The sequence below is a fragment of the Centropristis striata genome, chromosome 5 (assembly GCF_030273125.1).
Source record: "Centropristis striata isolate RG_2023a ecotype Rhode Island chromosome 5, C.striata_1.0, whole genome shotgun sequence".
In the NCBI taxonomy this organism is placed as follows: Eukaryota; Metazoa; Chordata; class Actinopteri; order Perciformes; family Serranidae; genus Centropristis; species Centropristis striata.
In genome coordinates this window covers 23,420,093-23,441,518 of record NC_081521.1, presented here as the reverse complement: position 1 = coordinate 23,441,518, position 21,426 = coordinate 23,420,093, and the positions used below count along the sequence as shown (strand labels likewise).

Here is a 21,426-nt window from a genome sequence, read left to right as displayed (position 1 = left end):
CATTTTACACTATGCCCTTTACATTTTTAATTATTTCCTCTTTAATGTGCCACTGCCTATTAGTATATTTTCTTGTATTCCTTGTTCTAGTCTCTCAATGGTACCAATAAGGAGCAGTGTTCCAAATTTCCTTAAATACTATACATGACAATGAAGGCATTCTATTGTAGTCTATTTTCTCAATAGCATACTCATATTGGCATTTCATAATGTGTTATTGACCCTTATTTTCCCCATCACTGATAGCTGTCCACTGTTTCACAACAGTATTTTGCATCTGCAAAATGTTTTGCATCTGCAAAATACATTACATTATTGCACTGTATCATAAAGTATCATACTTGCCATAAATACTCAATTTTATCAAAGGAACTCTATAATGGATACATGATACACAGAATACAGACTCTCAAATAAAATGACAGACAGTAAATGTGGTGCACTCAGCCTATATAATAAAAAAGGAATAATTTCTGACACACCCTCTGTCTTCAATAGAGTCTTGAAATGTGTCTGTCAATTTCTCTCGGGAAATATGAAGACAGTATTGTCTTTCCACAAGACATTACGGTCACAGTAGCTTATTTCACACAATGTGTCACTTGGTAGCCATTACAAAGATGAATGTTTCATTATTACATGTTATATGGGGATCTATCCGTCATACTGGCCTTGATTGACAGGAGTGTCTTGGAGCAGTCAGACTGCGAGCTGAGGCTAGATAGTCAAAGGGACAAAGGGGACATCTGCTAGAGAATCTCAGGACCTCCAAAGCACCAGGATCCCTGATGGCCCCAGTTCTGCTGGGATTTTTTCAGATGTTTCAATAAATTACAAATTTGTGTAGGAAAATACACAATATGTCATTAAACAAAAAGCATGTCAGTGACCCTGTAGAGAGGCCAAATGTTGAAATGTAATTTCTCTTTTAGTGTATTATTATTTAATTACACTTACTTGGTCAATAAAGTTGTTTTGGATTCTAATTAGGTTTTACATAGCAGCAACAATTCAACAATTTGACACACACACATACATTCAACTTGCTTCGATTTCAGACAAAATAAATACAAAATTATATATTCCCCTACATTTCCCCTAGTCTTCTTGTTTGCCTTTGGCAATGTAAGTGAGTCTTTCCAGACTGATACAGATTGAAGGTTCCTTTATCCACATTCCTAGTGATAGAGCACCAATACTCTCCCAACAAAGTGCAATAGCTTGTCTGGTGTGAATAAGTCCACAGTCCAAAAGTTAAGTCTGTTTTCATGCTTGTATTAAGCCCTCTGGATATATTCCAAGCACACACAGTTTAACATTTACTAAGAATTGTTGTTAAACATTTTATAGCATCCCTCCAGAAATCCAGGAGTAATACATTTAACCATTGAGATTGAAGAAGTTTAATTCTTGAGTTTATTGTAATTAATTATTTGTATTTTTTATAATAAGACTTATCAATTAATGTGATAATGTGCTCTCTTGTAACCCCCCTGGGGCTTCAAATAAATAAATAAATAAGGCTTTGAAGTAAATCCTGAAATAAATGAATAAATAAATAAATAAATATAATGTGTAAACGTAATGAGTAAAATTAATTTGTCACTTGATATCGTTCAGGAAAAGTAATCGAGCGCGGGTCGCTCCTCGTCCTCGAGCAGCCTGAAAGCAAACGAGGGATTGGAAGATGGCATCCACCGACCAACCTGATCCTCCAACACAGGTCTACATTTATGCAACTCAAACATGTACATCTTACTGTCCCGATATGACAGTGAAGTGTAATAACGTGTTTATATGCTGTGACCCTCGAATGCCTTCATTTTGTTGAGTAACTTTTATAACTGCTCTGCTAGCGAAGGTTAGCGTGCTTGCTAGTTAGCAAGCTAGCTAGCTCCTGCAACGCTTTAAAAGTTGTCTCTCAGACATGTTTGTGTTGATAAGTGGACACGAAGGCCGAGCTAACGTCCCAGTGCTTCACTACATGTTACCAAAAGTTGCGTGGCTTGCTTACCTAGTCTGCTGGCTATTTACCATGACTAAATGTACGTCCTTCCACCTGACCATGTAGTCTTGTGTCTGTCCTGTTATTTGCAGTTAATGACATGATGGGGAAAGGTCACTGAAAGTTTGCTGGATTGTACTCGGCTCTTTGCTAACATCGTGTTAGTTTAAACTGCTGACAAGCATTGATCACTCGGAGAAAACACATGTTACAGAAAGTTGTGTCTCATGCATGTAGCCAGTGACAGCTCCACACTGTTGCACTGTTGTCATTATTTGTCAAAAAAGTTTTTTTTCCCTAAATCATCTCCTCATGACGCCGGCCACCTATGGTAAAATCGCCTACATCCTCGGTTGATCAGATCGTGTTATTTTACCCCTTTAAGATAATGGCCTATGTCAAGTGTGTGACTTAAGCGGATTTATTATGCCTTAGTCAAAATAAAATGTGACTTAGGCAATTTTTTGAACATGCCTTTGTGACTAAAGCAAGATATGGTAACACTTTATTTTGAAGGTGTCTACATAAGAGTGACATGAGCGTGTCATAAACATGACATGGGATGTGTCATGAACATTAATGACACTTTGAAGTAACATTAATGCTCATGATACTTGTCATGTCATGTTTCTGACAGGCTTGTGTGACTCTTATGTAGACACCTTCAAAATAAAATGTTACCATATCTTGCTTAAGTCACAAAGGCATGTTCAAAAAATTGCCTAAGTCATTTATTTATCTTAAGTTACATAATTCACACATAGTGTTATTACTATACCAATAGCCACCCTTACATCCTTTTTGAGTGAAATGATCAATAAATGTCATAAGTTACACTTTTGGTGATTCCTGCAAAACTTGAAAAAATGAGTTAGGCAATTATTTTAACAGGGTGACGATTTACAATGCTTTTAATTTTAGCAAGCATATTTACCATGTAATCCAGAATGAGTCAGAATTAGAGTTTATGAGAGACTGGTGATCCAGGAAAGAAAAGTAGGGAAGAAACTGAACTCATGATTGTTATGTATTCAAACATTAACACAACAGTTACACATTTTCTATTTAGTCAAGCGGTGAATAAGCACATTGTTTAATCCAAAATTATCTAGACCCTGTTATGCACATGTATTCAGGTTATGGGTCACTTCTTGCTGTTCTTTTAATACTCTATTAAATGGAGCAGAGCGTTTGACAACTGCAATGCAGATGCAAAACTTTTCTGTATTTATCCATATACAGTAAAATTGTTAATACTCTTTATATTTCTACTTGTTTATACTGTAAATTGTTAATACTTAATATGTTTTACTTGTTTATTTGCTAATACCTCTTGTGTTTCTAGTTTATACTGCTGTTTACTATTACTGTAACATATTTTTTGCGATCCACTTTGCTGCTGTAATTCTTGAAATTTCCTGCTTTGGGACTAATAAAGGAAATCTTAATCTTAATACATAATTAGATTTTGGTGACATAATAGCAATGTTACTGTCAGCAACTTTCAAGCCAGATTTGAGTCAGTCAAATATACAATGCTGAAGATTTTTATCTTTGAAACTTTTTAGTCTTGTTTTCAGCAGGATTACAACCGAAAAAAGTTACGACACTGTGTAAATCGTAATAAAAACATGCATCACATTAAGGTTTAAGAATGTATATTCACAAAAACAGTCAGTTTTAACATAAAATACTTAGTCTTTGTACAGTTTTCAACTGTTCTAGACAAACTTCTTTGGAATTATTGTTGCACAAGTAAATTTCCTGCAAACTTTTACAGAAGTAAGAGAACAAAAGTATTAATGAATAATGAATGACCTGTTTAAGAATTAATAGTATATTAATATTAATATTATAATTATTAATGCTGCTAATTTAAAGTACTTTATTTACGTGAATTTCATCCCAGGATAATTTAATTCTAATGAAGACTTCGATAATAGTGCATCATAATTTATTTGTTGTTTATGTTTTGTATTATTTATCTAAATCTGCAAAGTAACAGAAGGTATTGCATTCATTAAATCTAGTGGAGTAAAAAGTATAATATTACTTCCTGAATTGTTGTAACATAGAAGCATAAAGTATCAGGGTTGTACTTTCGACCACTGCTTCTGTTAAAAACTGTACTTAACCAACAGCAATACCTCTGTCCTCCAGTAGATGGCACTCTAACACAAGTGTTTGTTTATGTCCTCAGCCCGGCCTTCCGCCTGGAGATGTTGCGGCAGCAGCCCCCAGAGAAGCACTGGTAAGGACTCAGAATTTAATACAAATCACTGGACTCGTAAAGGAATATGGGCTAGGATAACAAAATAATTTAGGTATGCCTATTTGATTTAAGTCCTTATTAAATAGATATAGCAGGTTAGACTAATCACATTTCATTTCATCTCATGTAATAAAGAAAGCGATGTTTACTTTATTACATGCTCATTATTGTATTGATAAATGCCATGATTTTCAGCCATCTACTGTCAATGCCCCAGAGTATGTAAGTTTTAAAACTTTTAGGAACCTGACATCACTGGTCAGCCCCTTTGCTCTGATTGTTTGTGTTGTAATGTTTGGAGAGAATGAAAGTCAGCCTGGAAATTGATGACGCATAGTTGAGGGACAGTGAGGTTTTTTTTTTATGATCTATTGACTTAAGGAAGTTTGTTTTCATCTTTTCATCAACAAACCACTTTTCCGTGGCTAATCAGATGATATTAGACATTCCCCACTGAGATCAAGTGTTGAAGGCTCCCAATTAGCAGCCAGTCACTTTAGCACCACACTGATGTCCCCAACCCCGTAATGAGTGTGCACTTTATGTTCCTTGTCTTTGGAGAGTAAAAAGCGTGTAGGAAAGGTCTATTTTAACAGTCACAATGGTTTCACGGATGCTTTAATCATGTTTAGCATAAAACTTTAACCACATATCTTTGCGGTTTAGCCCATTGTCTTTCATTATGGGTCATCACCCACCAGGACGTTTTTGAATTAGTTTGCCAACACTCAGTAGTCACCAGTAGAAATAAAATACTTTTAAATCAAACTTTTGGCAACTGTAGACTGTGTCTTTGTCACACCTTCTTGCACCTGCAAAAAACAAAAGAAAGTTTCCTTGAGAGGAACACCCCTATAATAGTCAGCTGATATTATTGTCTGATATTGAAAGATCATAGACATGTTGGTTTCTATCGGTATTATATGCGATATGCACCAATATGAAAACCATTTTTTTTTACAGAATATATAAGAGAAAATGATGCTTGGTGTCATTTAGAAATGGTGTCATCATCATGTAGTTTGTTGCATTAAATAAAATAAAGTACAAATATAAGATATTTAATGTTCAATATGTATTTTTGGAAATATGTTGACTATTTCTGGATTCTGAAGTTTCGCAGAGTATCCAAACTTTTAAAAAAGAAATCAATTTTGTTGTTGACAATTTATTACATTGTACGTACAATGTATAATAATGTATATGAATTTAAAATATTCTTTAAGAAAGTTATTTGTTTAAGAAAGCAGACTTATAAGTACCTTTGCATAGACCTGCTCTTGCAAAATCGTTGCACAGCCACATAAGTTTAATTTTATTCCAGCACAAAAATTCAATATATCTGCTGCCATACTGGTATTATCTGAATTTTCTTTTCCTCTAAAATCAGTGTCAGCTTCAAAAATCTCTTATATATAATTAGTTGGGCCTTAGTTTCCTTATTTATTCCTGAAGATGTATTCTGCAGTAAAATGGTATTTTAAAGTTACAGCATCTGTAAATTTATTTTCCTTGCTGCATTACAGTATAGTTATAAGTATTCAGTTACAGGAAATATTATAATTCGTAAATACTGTTTTTGGTCCCCCTTTAACTCAGGGTCTCTGGTGTCTGGAGCTTTCAGTAGTTGTCCAAGTTGTTTATACATGTAAAGCCAGTAGCATTTAATGACAATAAACATCAGTAGTTTTTCACTAATGTGTGAAGGAAAGTGTTCATTAGACAATGCTCGGCTCAGGTGATGACAATGATTATAGCCGGGAATGTCTTATTGCTAAGTGGGATGGAATACATCACAGGTACATTCACTGTCCTTGTATGGACACAGCATCCAGGTTATAGGAGTGCTGTATTGTTCAGCCTACATGTCTCAATGTCATTCACGACCATTCACTCTTCATCCTCCCCCCATCATCCCTTCATGCCAAGGCTAATTTAATCCTGGGGTTATTGATTGTGGGAGCATTCTCCCAGGCTTTCTTTCAATTTACTTCAATTTCATCATCCCAGTGCGCTTCAAGACTGCCTCCTCAAAAAGGGAAGAAATTCTTGTTATGAGGGTCCTGATTCGAGACTGGTTGACAAGTCTCCCCGCACCACCACCACCCTCACTTCCAGCCCCTTTTCTCCTTTCTCTTTTTGATGAGCTGCTCTTTCCCAGTTAAGTGGATTATTACAGTAGGGATAATTCTTGTCACATGGCATTATTTGGATGAGGTGAATAATTGAAATTTATGTCTGAAAGGATTTTATCTGGATGAGAGGAAAGGGAGTGCTGGCAGGGTTGGGAGGGCAGAGAGAGAAAGAGAGAGAGAGGCAGAGAGAAAGAGCACACACACATTTGTATAACATTTATGTGCACATGTGCATGTCAGACAAGCCAGTGTGTCATGCTGGGGACACCAGTCATGTTAACAGGTTCTGACTCACCTCGCCCAGATCAGCAGGCCCTGGCACACTGCACGGCATGGGCTCTCCTCTGTGGCAGGGCCCAGCTCAGGGGCCGGTGCCACAGCCTTTGCCACCATCCAGGCCAGAGGGGGAGGTCCGGACCTGCAGTTAGAGAGAGCAGAAAGGGGTGGGAGAGGCAGTTTGAGTGTGTGTTCCAGGGTTGACTGGTATACCAGTCGCTGCCAGCCGCTGCTGTTGCCTCTGGCGCTGCTCTTTGCCCGCTCTCACCCCGGCTTTGCTTCGTCTACGTCTATAACCTCCCCCACCCCCCCACCTTCTACTCGTCGTTGCCATGGCCATTCCCCCTGCCAGTCTCTCGCCGGTGTCTCTCTAGTGTTTGTGCTGTGCTTGTGCTGACACCCTGCGCTCACCCCTCGTCTCCTCCTATCACTGTGTTCTCATTGCCTCCACCCAAACACATCACAACAATAATTATATGTCCACAAATCCCTTTGATCTCTTGATAAGTAAACACGGTGAAACAAAGAGATACATCAACATAATATTCAGTAACATTGGAGTGTATTGTCACATGAGAGAGATGTTGTATGAGATTTAAGGAAGTAAAAAAAATATATATTTTTTTGGATTATGTGTTTAAAACAAAATGATCTCGGTTGATTATATATTTAATAGAATTAAAAGTACCATAGCTGTAAAACATAATTTTTAAATAAAATTTAAAATTATTTTTATTAATATTATTTTCATGTACTTTGTTTTCTTTTTTTATCCATGCTATCAAAAGAGGTTTAGTGAGTTGTCTTTTTTATACTAATGTTGTACTGAAGTTTAAAATTCTGGATTACATAGTGCAATGAAAATAAATTCCTGCTTGATCATCATATCCACTTTACTCAGGATCAGACATTTTAATTTAGATTAAAAAAACAGGTGGCTGCAATTACCGATTATTTTAATTACCAATGGATTATTTTCTTGATAAATCTTTTAATTATAAAATTTTAGAAAATATTGAAAAATGGCCTTTATAGTTTACCAGAGTTCATGAATGTTTTTTTTTCATAAGGAAAAAAATGCGGCAAATCATCAGACCACAGTCAGTTTGACTTTGATTTTGATTGTGAACATCTCGCACAAAATTGGATAAGTGCTGCCGCAACTTTTTGTTGCAGTGTGTGTGTATTAAGGCTGTGTATTGGCAAGAATATCACAATACAATATGTATAATTTTATATATTGCAATATATTGTAAAACACTTAGCAAGGGGATACATTGTGACTTAAAAAAATCTAATTTTAGGAAAACGGTCATCTAAAGAACACACCACTGTATGCATAAAATCAAAGTGAAAAAGTAATTTTATTTTAAAGCCAAAAAAATCAAAACAGTGTTTTTGAGAATCAGCACACTATCAAAAAACATAATGAGGTGATACCCTTCTTTTCGACACCTGCTGCTGTGTGTTTGTGTGTGTGTGTGTGTGTGTGTGTGTGTGTGTGTGTGTGTGTGTGTGTCAGATCTACAGGAGACCTGACCCCTCACCAAGAAGGCCTCTAATTATTTTGGGTATCCCTGGGAGAATTAGGCCTGTCCTTTACTCTCTGCACACTGAAAAAGCACAGGCCTTAAATGAAAAGCTGGTGCAGGAGATGCATCTGTAGCATTTGCACACGTCTGTGTGTGCATGCAGGCCTACGTATTGTTAACTGAGTGTGTGTATGTATTTAGGTTTGGGGGTTTTAGTACAGCAGAGGGAGGGTGGTAATGGGAGGGGGAAAAGAATTGTAAGAAGAACATCCCCGGTCTCACAGCAACTTCAAAAGCTCCCCTTCCCCAGGATATTAAGCGACTGTGATGAAAAATTTAGCAAGCGTTAAATAAGCCGCTTTGAAGTGATCTGTTTTGGCTCAGCAGCCTCCAAATTTCCGTAGCCCCACTGCAATAGCCATCACACTATAGAGGGGAAAAAGAACAGTGTGTTAAGTGCAGGAGTTGTGGGGAACCTGGCAGGTTGGCAGAGGACGTGCCAACAGTAATCGGTCCAGCCAGCAACATGAAGACAGTGCTGCTGCTTTTTGTGGCTCTTTTTCTCCTCATTTCACCTCCCGCTCCCTTACGACTCTTCTGCTGAGCCCCATGAGTTGCAGGCAGACAGATGTTCCTCATATGTTAGCTCTGAAAAGAGTTTTTTTTTTTCTTCACTTATGCGTGGGTGTAACACAAATGTAACACAGCGGTGATACCAGGAAGTCAGAGGTTACTCTCGGGTCTTGACTCAGTTATTTTTTGTCCTTAATGACTTCCCCCATGGGACATGTGTTTGTGGAAAAATGTCCTTTTAACACCACTCTGTCTTCTGCACGAGTCCTTTTTATTCACTGGGTTATATGACTTGCACAGTTGAAAGAAAACCTGAAACTGGAGTACTTTTTAAGTGATTTAAATCTTTTTACACTTCTACCATCATAAAGCAAAAATAACAAGAAGTCAATCTCTTATTTGATCATTCATATTTCAATTCATTTTACATTTATCACTTTCACAACCATTATTTTAATTTTTGAGGACTCTAGGTTTCAACACGCCCCAAATTAATTATTGGGGCAGAATAAGAAATGGGACCCTGTAATGAGTCTGGTATGGTAACTCCATTCTGTCAAGAAACTAGGCTACCATTTAGTTAGTCAAGGGAACCTTCTCTGAGATTTTCCTTTTTTCCTCTTTGCTCATTACTTTAATTGTAATTGTAATCCTTTATTGGAGCTGTCTGCAGTAAAGGAGAGTTATGGTCAGAGTGGGGGCGCGAGCCATAGAGATATTTCATGATTATTGGAGAAGACGGTCACTAGGTGGCAGCCACTAGTTCGGCCTCGCTGTAATTACTGGGTGGGAAGTGATGGCGAGGAACTGTGTATGTGTGTGTGTGAGGGTGTGTGAAGAGAGATTTTTCAGATTCTTACACACTCCTTGAAAGAGAAAAGTCGAATAAATCTGATCACCTGCCATCTCACAGTCAATAGATTCAGTATCCTGTCACATTGACTGTAAACATGCTACACTCTCTGCCGAAGCACAGAACAAAGGCGTGTGTGTGGAAAGCATTAATCTTCATATTTTTATGTTTCATTTCAAATAAGTAAACTTACTTTGAATGATCTGAAAACTATATATCACAGTGCAGACTAATGCAAAGTGATGTAGGTTTTGGCAATGTGTTTTATTTCCCATGCCCATGGGTTTACATGTGAAACATCTGCACACCACAGTTTGTTTCAGTGGTCGTGGTGAAGTTTTCTATCCGAAAAGCATAAAAGCTCAATTCGCCGTTTCTCAGCGCAACACTCATTGTGCATCATGCGCTGTTTGTTTCGGTGGTTAATGATACAGGAAGGGCCCTCCATTTTATTGTTGCTGTGTTGCACTTTTTCCCCTCCTCGCCCAACCCGGCAGCCAGCCTCCTTAGAGGACTCTGTATGAATTCTCACTGTCATGTCCAAGGACGAGTGGCGCAGGGTCAGCTAATTGCTTTTATGATTATGATTTCACGTCAGATTTATCGTGCATGCTCGGAGCACATCTTCCAGGTCCTGCCGACGTTGCTGGCTTGGATGGGGAAAATGAGTTTACAGCTTCTGGCTGTGACTTCTTGTTTAAGTGCAGGTCACACTTTTTGACTCATTAGAGTTGAACACAGAGGGTGAATCACACAAGCTTTTCCTGTAAAAGCCTCTATTTTCTATGTCAGTAAGTGTTCTTGTTTTTCTCATATTTGGCCACAAAAGAGCATCTCTTTACTTTGTCTTCAACATGTGCTAAAGTTTGGAGGTCATGAGTGAGGAATGACACAGACAAGGATTTTTGTTTTTTCTGTCGTTTGAACTTTTTTACGAGCCATAAATCTCTCGTCTTCTTTTCTGTTCGCAGATGAAATCATTACGCTTATTCCCCTCATAGTATGCCAGAGTTATCAGTTGACTCCGTTTTGATGTTGGTGACTTTTTTTTCTCATGGTTCCTCCCACCTCTTTGAAAACGATGAGCACTGATGAGTCCAACCCATTTTATAAATTTTATTTATTCTGTGGTCTCTGCCTCATGTGCAGAGCCGGACTACATCTGCATTGGCAGCCCCGACAATAGCGCCTTTATCTTTTTGATTTTTCCCTGAGAGCATTGAAAATCCTTTAATTCACTGTAAAGTTCATAGTAAACGAAGAAGAAGCTGTTGTCACTGTATGTCAATAATACGCATATTTTATTTAGATAGAGTCTCATGTCGTGGCCCGTGGCTCTTGATTTGTTGCAGTAATTTGACCTCGCTCTGACCTTCCTGGCTGGGCCGCAGTGTGACTAGTGACAGATGCAGCCTGGGAATATGGTTTGGATAGTGCTCCAATGCTCAGAGGAATGTTAAAGCTAGTTTTACCCAAAGTTCATTCTGGAGACACATGTAAAGTCTGTGATTAAGCTGAATTCAATAAACTTTAATGAATACTTAGGGCTTTTTGTAGGGTTTTCGTCTTAGCAAGTACATTAATGTAAACAGCATGGTAACAGAGCTGTAATTTCCTATTCTCCCACAATTTAGTGAACTGTCATAATATGTTTACTTAAGAAATGATAGAAATACGACACCAGTTTAATTACAGCGTAGTCATTTTGCCTCAATATACTTGGGAAAGTGGCCTTATTGAGCTGAGCTTCCTTTATACTCTCTATTCTGCTTTGTAATTACTTCAGCTTGATTTATCGTCTTTTCTTTGTGTTTATGGCTGTAAACTGCTCGAGTGAGTAACTTGGTCTGAGAGTGGCTTGTCTCCTCGCAGCGAGGCTGGAAATCTCCCGATGAATCTGAGATGTCTCCGCTGTCAAGACTGCTCACATCGCTCTCAGCCTCCAATGTCACTTTCAAGGCATAATTACACAAGTTGTGTTGATTAGTATGAGAAGCAATTACGCTGGCTTTCCGCCGCAAATGGAGAATGTGATGGCTCTTGATTGACAGGAAGCATCCTGGCTTTAATAAGTAAATGACTATGGTAATTCAGGTACTGAGACCCTTTGATTTGTCAGCATCTTTCTAATTTTTGTGATGTCCTCTGATTTTAATGAACATGAATTTGATTGAATCCCCCTTCATTTCCCCCTGTCCCTGCACACGTGTGTCTGTCTCTCTCCTCTCTGACCAGCAAGTGCCCTCACAAGGGAGCCATATGCTTTCAGAGCTATCCTGAGCCATCCTGCTGCCGTTGCTAAATTATTTCCCTGTGAATGAATCCAGTGTGTAAAAAAAAAAAAAAAAAAAAAAAAAAAACAAGAAATAAATGAACAACATGCAAACCGGCACACTACTGGTAATGCTTTTTAGCACATCGCGCTTTCACAAGTGTGGGAAATCAGAGGAAAAATTATTTGTAATTGACACTTTGGGGAACATTTTTTTCTCTTTTTATCTGGCTTCCCAGTAAGTTATTAGCTGTTAATTTGTCGGCAAGCTCCCCTACAGCGCCAGATATTTGTTCAAATGCTGGGATCCCCTCAGCGCATTTGTAACTACACTTCTGAAAATGCTGCCCTGTCTAATTATGTAATATAATACTGCCTTTTAGGCAAGTTTCTTTTAATTGAATAATATTAGTTCTAGCTCAGCGTAAGCTATTGGAACAGCAATACTTAAAAGAGCTCTTTATGCTGTATAAAACACATAATAGTCTGTTATAAAATGCAGCTAAAACACAATGTGCAGTAACTCATTTTATAGATACAACAGTCTTATTGATCTGAGGCTTTTACACTAAGATCTGTGTATTTTAGATTTTTGAATTGAGGCCAAACATTTAAATAATGCTGAAATTTGATTGGCCCAACGCTCAGTCTCATATTTCTTTCTTTGTTAACCACAGTTGGCCTAATCAAGTAATTCCCTGTTTGTCTTAGTAACCCCCTATAGAGTCATACATGCATAAATATAATAAAATAATTTGCTCTTGCACTCCCTAGCCCAGCTGTAATTTATATGGATTGAATGAGTGCTGCATTGTGGAAAAGCACGAGTGGACCAAATGCTCGTTTGTCACCTCTAATAAATGTTGGAATGTAAATTATGAAGTTATGCTTCAGATGTAAATGCACTTTATTCCAGTCCTTTAATGTAAACAGCCCACTCCAATACATTAAGGGGGGTGGGGGGAGGGCAGACGGGGATTGACTTGGAATTTTGACTGTTTTCACAATCAATAATAAACACAAAAGAGCCGAGATGGGGAACGTTATAACATATCTGAAGTCTGGTTCATAAATTACTGCATGAAAGCAGGCTTGTACACCAAAAATGTAAATACATTAATGTTATTAATAATGTAGTGACTAATAGTTCTATCACGACTGTAATAGCAGTTTAATGGAATATGACAGCAAGAATGTATTACACTTCTTACATTTAGACGGGACCTCACATGACATTTATCAGGGATTTCTGAAACAATTTTTTTGATTATTTTGTTAAGTTAATTGCTTCTTTTCCCCCCCAACGTCTTCTCTGGGAGAGGGGCAAAAACTGGTAATGGATATTAATTAATATGTGTCAGTTTTCTGGGTTTGATTAAAAATAATGAAAGCAAAATGCTAATGGGATTTCAGAGTTTCTCTGTGTGTGGCGCCCTGAGATTGTGGCTTTATCTGGGGAATCTGGAAAAAAGAGATAGTGGGCTACTCTCGGGGCTAAAATGAAAGTGACAGAATGCAGAAACTGAGATAAATTATCTGAAAACCGGCAAAAATAGAGCGCTTAAGTGAAAATATTGCACTCTAATTAGCCTAACTTTAGATGCGTGATACGGAGGTGCACTGACAGTGAACTGTAAAGTTTTCGGTGTGTTATAATGAAAAGTTGAGCTGGGCTTGTAATTCATCTCCTCTTCTCGGAATGAAGCTATTCTCACCTGCAGATAAAGGAGTTTTACTTCTGAATGAAAAAACGTGAATCATTTCAGACAAGTTGTTGTATCTGCAAGATTTTGAAGATTTTGCGATGTATTTCTGATAGATGGTTGTTTTCCAGGAACAGGGTATATAGACTTGTTTCCCAGAAAGGCTACAAAGCCTGTATGTTTTTTTTCAAGTGGTTTCTGGCCTTTCATTTAAATTAGATGCTCCTTGCACTTCTTTAGAATTGAGCTACACTTCACTTGGCACTGATTATAGCAGGACGTCTACACCTTCATCCGTCGTCCACTACAGTCAGCATGGAGAAACCCTTGCCAAGACTTCTTTGTGTCTGCATGCACTCTTCAGCAGAAAGATGCCTTTTAAAAGCTATCATTAAGGTGGGGCACAAGTGTAGACCAGCAGTGAAACAGAGGCTGGCACAGTAAAAAAGCAACCGTAGCCACTTGCACAACTGACAATTATCCAACACCTGGACTGGCTCCCCTCCCTGGCTTGTGCGTCAAGACTGTCGACTTCTTGTTAATGCAGTGATTAACAGGAAGATTGCATTTGTTTTCCTGTGCAGCTCTCCTGGCAGCAGTACTTTGCTTTCTCTTTGATTAAAATAGTGGATGGATGAATTCATTGTAGCTCTGTCATGAACTGAAGAAAGGGTGAGAACAAGATGATAGAAACAGAATAAATAGAAGTAAGACTGAGGCATTTTTGTCCTTAATAAATTGTGTTGTGTGTGGAATTGAAAGTGCTAAAGGAGTTGTTTGTGGCCTACAATCCTGTGGAAAGAGAAATTCTCTTCGGTTGCCCCCAACAAAAAAAAAGACTCTTGTATGTCTCTTATTACTCCCTGTTTTCTCCCATTATTTACTGTCACTCTGTGACTTGCCTCCTGTGTGACCCTCCTCGCATTTATTAGACTACGTCATGCTTTTCTACCCTTCCATACTGTGTGGAAAGTAGTTTTAGGTATCATGGGGACGAGAAAAGGGGAAGTGAAGGGGCTTCATAAAACAGCCTGTACTTTTGAAATGCAGAGAGTGGCATTGTCATGTGTTTTCTGTGTCAAGGTCGACAGAAAATGTCAGAACAGGTGCGTGTCTGCTGCTGAGCTGCTTGCCAACTCAGCCCCTTTGCTGTAACACGCCACCCTGTGTGACATTATAGTGGTTCGCTGTGGGTTGTCTCCTCTTCTCTTTCTTTTCGAGGAGCCTGGTAAAACATGTATTTTCCCCTGTCACCACGTGAGTTGATATAGAGTTCAGATGGGAGTTGACGCCTAAACTGTGACCACTGCTTCTGATTGTCACGTAGTCACAAAAAGTATGGGTGCTGTGTAGGAGTGACGTGCAACATTCCTTTCTGATCACTCCCTTTCTGATTAAATCTTCCCATTTTAGGAGACATACTGCACGTTTAAAGGAGAAAGATCTGTTTGTTTTTTTAGATGAATTATTGTCATGGCCTTCTTGGGAAGAACACGGTACAATAAGTACCTCTTTAGAAACACTGAGCGATCAAATAGATTTTTAAAAAACGTCACATTTGTTTAGATAGATAGAACGAAGATGACTGTGCGAACATTCACCTGTGATTTAGGGCGGATGGATGGAGTTGTATAGAACTAGGTGTGCTGATTTATATCATTGTCATGACACATAAGGTTATTTACAGTCTGCATCAGGCAAGCATGTTGCAAAACCTGAAAATTCTGTCTGAACTTTTCAGAAGAGGTAGATTATGTTTAGGTGTGGCATTAACTAAATGTCACATGCTTTTGACACTTTATAACATTTTATAACCAACAAAATCTCTAGCGTGTAGCCTCACTGCCTCAGAAAGGTTGAAATGAAGAATTATTATTCGATCTGACGAGCTGTCGTGTTTGTATCCTCTCTGGCGTCAGGTTAAATGAGAAGAAAGAGAACTGCTACTTCTGCGACCCTGATGACTGTTTTTTTTCTGACGCTGTCAGCACCACAACTTTTTTTTATACTTCTCCTCTCGAGGTTAGATTCTTACTGGCAGCTGGAAGCCTCCAGAAAAGAAGAATTAGCCAACATTTTTCTTTGTCACTTAGTGTGATCAGGAACAGACTCTGCCTGCTCTCTTTCTCCAAAACCCAACAAAGGCCTACTGCCCTAAGTTTCCTCCCTTATTTGATGGTGATTTCAGTCTGACTTATCTGCTGCTGTAGATGTGTGGCCCATTGTCTTGGCAAGTGTGTCTAAATGTTTCTGACAGGTCTCAGTGAAAGACAGGCCGCAAGGGTAAACTGCCAGGCTTTCCTCCCCCCTTTGGCTCCGCCTGTACCACCCCTGACCAGTAGATGGCGATGTTAATCTTCTCTGGCTCAGCTCCTGCCTCGATGCGTCTCCCTCAACACCATCCTTCTCCTCTCCCTTCTCTCTGTGGCACTCGCTGAGGAAAGAGGGGTCTCACCCCGTGTGGAGGGTCATGCCACCAATTCCTGGCCCCCTTTGAAGACCATGAAATTGCTGATCCAAGACGCACGATTAGTGCATTCAGCCTATTGACTGGAGACGGTTGACGCGCGATTATAATGTCACTGGAATGTCACAATCTGCCTGGTTGTCTTTGTGCGCCTACTCTCATCCGGTGGCACAGTGTACCCAAGAAGGAATAATTTGATCAATAAAAGGACACCTCTCTCTATTGTCACTGGCCTCTCCATTCTAGTTTTATTAGTCAATTTGGCAGGCTGAAAGGACTGCACACAAAACTGATGCCAACTCGCTGCATCTTCAACCCCAGCTCCCTGCTTTATTTGCCTATCGCAGTGGTTCACTTCAAGTTGCTTCGCTGTGTGTGTATTGCAGGGTGTGTGTGTTTGTGTGTGTGTCTTTGGGTGGGTGCTGCCTCAGTGAGAGGAGCAGTTTGGATCAACAGAGAGGAGGATAGGCTTGTCACTGTAAGTTGCTTGTGACGGAGGCGGCTCTTCTTCTGACACCACAACACAACTTCTGTGGTGTGTCGCTTGGACACAAGCTTCACGTTGTTTGCTGCTGGTGCCGCTTGCGTTTTGCCTCAATCAACTAATTGAATGTGAAGGGCTGGCGGGCCTTGATGATATGAAGGACAACACACAGAGCGGTGGCAGTTTTAAAGAAAAGCCTTTGTGTTGCGTGTCTCCTGTTTCTTCTCACAAAAGAACTTTCGATCGACTCATTGCAGATCAGTTTATTGTGGCTAAAAACTTACATTTCAATATGTAAATGTTTGAATTGTTTTTATTGAACTCAGGGCAGCTTTTGTTCCTTTGTTAAAGATTTGTGTGCAGTGATCTGACAAGATTAAGTGTATTTGAATTGTGTAATCTGTCATGTGATTGAGTGACTGAAGTAGGGATGCACTGATACAGATATCGGGCTAATACAGACTTTAAAAAAATCTGGATCAAGTATCATTAACAAAGGGGCCGGCCCATTTGTATAAATTCTGTGTTTATGTGCTATAGGCAAAAATATATCCTGAAATTATATTTCTGTTCTGACAATCATTGCTACACTTAAAAGGATTATACTTGAACTGTAATTCCTGTTAATTATGAAGATTTTATTTTACCAATATACTAGTTTATGGTGTATTATTTTAATAAAAATAACAATTTAGGAAATGTACATCTATGTAATTATTTGTTATTATTATTAGTTATAAAAAGTTAGGAAATCAATGTTTATATCAAACCTGATGTTGACTTACATGTAAATGAATGATGACAGTCACTTCCACACAGTGAGACTACAACTTATAACAACCCTGATTCCAGAAAAGGTGGGGTGTTGTGCAAAAATGTAAATAGGAACAAATGCATCAAAATCAGAATTCAGAGTGTAAATTTACAAAAAAGTTTACCAGTTTGAAAATTAAAAATCTTAACTTTGTACTATATTCAATAATTTAATACAGGTTGAATAGGATTGGAAAATAATTGCATTTTGTTTTTAACGTTTTTCACAGCATGCCAACTTTTTAAAAAAAATCTGAGTTGTAATTAAGTTATCAGATCAGTACTCGATACAGACTGGTACCAAAAGCCCAGGTATTTGGTCTGAAAAAGTTGAATCGGTGCATTCCCAGACCAAAAATATTTTATGTCTCATTTCTGAATAAGACTTTTAGAAACATGTCTTAACCGATTTACTAGCACAGTTTCAGTCATTCCGTGGTGTTTGGTTATTCACAGTAAAAGGCACGTGGAGCTGCTTGTCGCAGAGTGACATCGCTAACTTACGCCTCACTACAAGTTTTATTAGTTTATTAGTAAAAAGGTGCACAATTATTTTGTGAAATTAAATATGTAATTTTTACATTTTTGATCTCTGCTTGCTGGATATTAAATTCAACAAGCAGAGATCAAAGTTTGGGATGTAGAAAATTGTACAAAAAGAATATTTTATGATGAACTTTTGTTTTTGTAAATAAACATCCTGAATTTGATCCGTTCTGTTTTACTCATGTTTAACACAGTGTCCCAGCTTTTTGGAATCAGCGTTGTTTTTCAAACATTCCTAATGTGCTTGATTTTCATTTTTCAACAAAACTTTTCATGCGTAACACATTTCCGAGCCAAAACATAACCACATTATTAAGTACATTCCACTGGTCTGAAGTCGCATTTTGAGCACTCTTTTGTTAAGTAACGCTCATTCTCCGTACTGAAGAGCACTGCTTGTCACAGAATGTCATCATTGACTGTAAAAGAAAAGGAAAAAAAAAAAAGCTTTGAATTACAGGAAAGAGGCACTGCATTAAAGAACAAAGGAGATCGATGGCAGTACATTAAATTTTATGCGAATGAAAAAAAAATCAACTAATTAAAATTGATTACTCCTGCTTTGTAAATGTGTTTCTGAATTAAATTATTGTATGAAAACATTTTGACCAATCGAGGAGCTGAGGAAGTATCCATTACTGGATTGCAGCTGAGAAGGGGCTGGAATGTTTTGTGGTGGCTAAGTAGTTTGTTGTGCTCCGCTGCGACTCCCCTCTTGCACCCCCACTGCTAAAGTGCCATGGGTTAATCTCTGATGACCCTCATCTCTCAGAGCAGCTCCAGGCTCATGGTTTGGGCCTTTTACCTGAATTAAAAGGAATTTGTGGGCTATATAAGTATTTTTGTCCAAAGTGGGTGAAAGTGTGGTGTCACTGACGGAGTCGCTGCTCTTTAGTCATCGGGGCTCTCGGGGCTCTCAGGGCCCCGCTGGGGACGTCCTTATCTAAACAGTCATCTGTCTCGCTAGTTTAGCGAGGGCAACCCCAGGCAGCACGACTGACAGTTACACATTAAGAAATGTCAGACTCTGCTTTATACCGTATCTCTCAAGCGAGTTTTGAATTGGCTGGATGCCACATGTTTCTCCTCAGGTTTAGATCTCACAAGAATGAAAGGAATGCTTCACTTTGTTGTTGCTTCATCTTATTTTAAAACACTTTGCTGTGAGCATGAACTACTGTTTCCTCATGCTGCACTAAAATGTCTTCCTTTTTTCTTTATCTTGTTTATCCAGATCTTGAAAGAAACTGAATTATTATTTTTTTCTTTTACCACAGGTTATTTTAAAAAACACAACACACACATTTTATAGACACCTTAACAACCTTAAACAACTCAACAACAATATGAAGGAGGTTATGCATTTAAATGACATCATCTTGCATACCCATACATGCATATTTGGCTGCAGTTTTTACACCATAGTCAAAATTGCTTTCTATCTCCATAAGAGAAGAGGGGGGATGAACAGTGCAACTTCCCTTTTTCCTTATCCTACCTTTAATAGAACTCTCATGGCTGTATTATCTGTATTTATCTGTACTCTGCACAGTTTTTACAATTTGATGGTGTCCTCGCTGGATCAAATGTACTTTAGCCCCCAGTGTTTCTTACCGCTGAACCTACTCAACTTTTCCATGTTTGTGATGACAGAGCTCTGATAGGGAAATGCTGCTGAATGGAAAGTTTAGTCTGTACATGCAGTGGACTTGAAAAAAGCTTGATTTCCGTCCACCAACCCCCCCTTTACAAAAATTGCATAATGCGCTTTTGATGTCATGATTGTAGCCTTGCCCATGGCTCTAACACTGACATTGATACAGCGCTGTATGTTATTTTTAAACCTTTGCAAAGCAAATGTCAATGAATTTTTCCATGACCCTTTTTCATCTATATTGACTCAGATCTTTGAATTTCAAAAGATACAATCATTACATAAAGATTGACCACATTCAGAGAAGAGAATAAGAAATATAAAAACCAAAGCAAAGCTGTATTTGCCCTTCTAGTTACTGAACAATTTCAACATGTAAAAGTAGGTTTAAAGTAGCTCGTAGTTTATCAGGAGAGGAAAAAAAACAGTGCTTCTTTTTATCAGATTTAGCTCAAGCAGAGTTTCGTTTTTTCTTTTAATTTTCTTGCATTGTAACTTCTCTGAAAAGCCCTGCCCGAAAGAGAAGAAGACACAAAGACACAAAAACGTCCTTTTGTACAGTCATTGTCAGAATGGTTCAGCTCCAGCAGAGCCGTTGAAGCTCCTGCAGTGTCTGAACCAGAGTGGATGCAGAGGTTAGCTAAATGGTCGGGTCTGCACCTCACTTCCTGATGTCTCTCAGGGTCAATAATTCCCTATTGCTGCTCCCATGAGGCCTTACTTCCTCTGCTAAAGGTCACATCAAGGCGGGAAAGATGTCACAATTAGAAGGGCATTTAAAGCTGCTCTTTTAAAAAGATTAAAAAGCACTGCCGGCCACATCAAGCAGTCAGGCGATTAAAGGAAACACAATAATTGCATTAAAACTTCATTCCTTTCTAGTAGGGCTCTGGTATCACAAAGGTATTGGGTTAAGTCATTTAAGACAGCTGATAGCAAATCATCCATGAAAGCACCAAATTAATATAGAGCTTCATTTTTCTCCGTCTCTCACTTTCTCCGGCTTTTGGTCCTTCAGACGTGTGTTTGGGGGGGAAATCTGAGACCGGCCTAACACAATTTTTGTTCGTGTCTATCAGTGTGTTATTATATCAGGGGCACTTCTCCACAAATGTACAGGCCGGGGCAATTTGGAATGAATTGATTCACACTGAGACTGAATACTATACTTGCTAATGATTTCCTTTTAGCCCCTCCATTGTAGCCCCCCCAACAAACTTCTAGTCCCGTCATCCCTTTGAATGACTTCATTTGTACAGAAAAATGTGTACATATACCTTTTTTTCGGGAACAGGTTACATAGATTAAGATGTAAAGTAAGTGCATGGGAATTTATTTTTTAAGTGGATGTGACTTTATACTTAAACTATGCAGCGTTTTGTTCTGTTACACCGTGACACATGATGAAAGTTTAGATGCCCTGGGCTGGTAAGATTTGTTACATTAAGATTAAAATATCTGTAGGTTCAAAAGTTTAAAAGACATGACAATGTGCAGCAAACCTTTTAAGAAAGGAAAGTCATGGTTGCAAACAGTGCATTGACCTAATAGCACTTTCAGTTCAGAGTAATTCTTTGTTAACTGGTGGTTTGGTTTGGCCCAAATAATTAAGACTGAAAGCAAGAGGCATGAATCATTTCTCGTGAGGCATCTTCAAAATATGTTGTGGTTTAAATGTTTTTCTCCAGTATATTTCAAATGCCGAAACTTACAGTAACTGCTTACAGTAAAATACTGAAACCAGCCAAAAGAACCAATTGTAAAGCGTACAGTTTTGTGAGTGTCACTTTCAGTATAGAAAGCCCAAATTTCCCAACTGCTCAGATCCAGAAACCCCATAA

The 21,426-nt window shown here is 38.4% G+C and overlaps 1 protein-coding gene across 3 annotated transcripts in view; it reads left to right on the top strand.

Annotated features, from left to right (window-relative positions):
- Nucleotides 1-1,639: 1,639 nt before the first annotated feature.
- The window catches only part of pex14 (peroxisomal biogenesis factor 14), a 49,869-nt gene continuing 30,082 nt past the window's right edge, over nucleotides 1,640-21,426 (top strand). For all 3 annotated transcript variants that reach the window (XM_059333511.1, XM_059333510.1, XM_059333509.1), the window contains exons 1-2: nucleotides 1,640-1,723; nucleotides 4,206-4,256. In XM_059333511.1, the coding sequence (XP_059189494.1) occupies nucleotides 1,688-1,723; nucleotides 4,206-4,256 (87 nt within the window). In that variant the 5' untranslated portion in view covers nucleotides 1,640-1,687. The remainder of the gene's footprint in view (nucleotides 1,724-4,205; nucleotides 4,257-21,426) is intronic.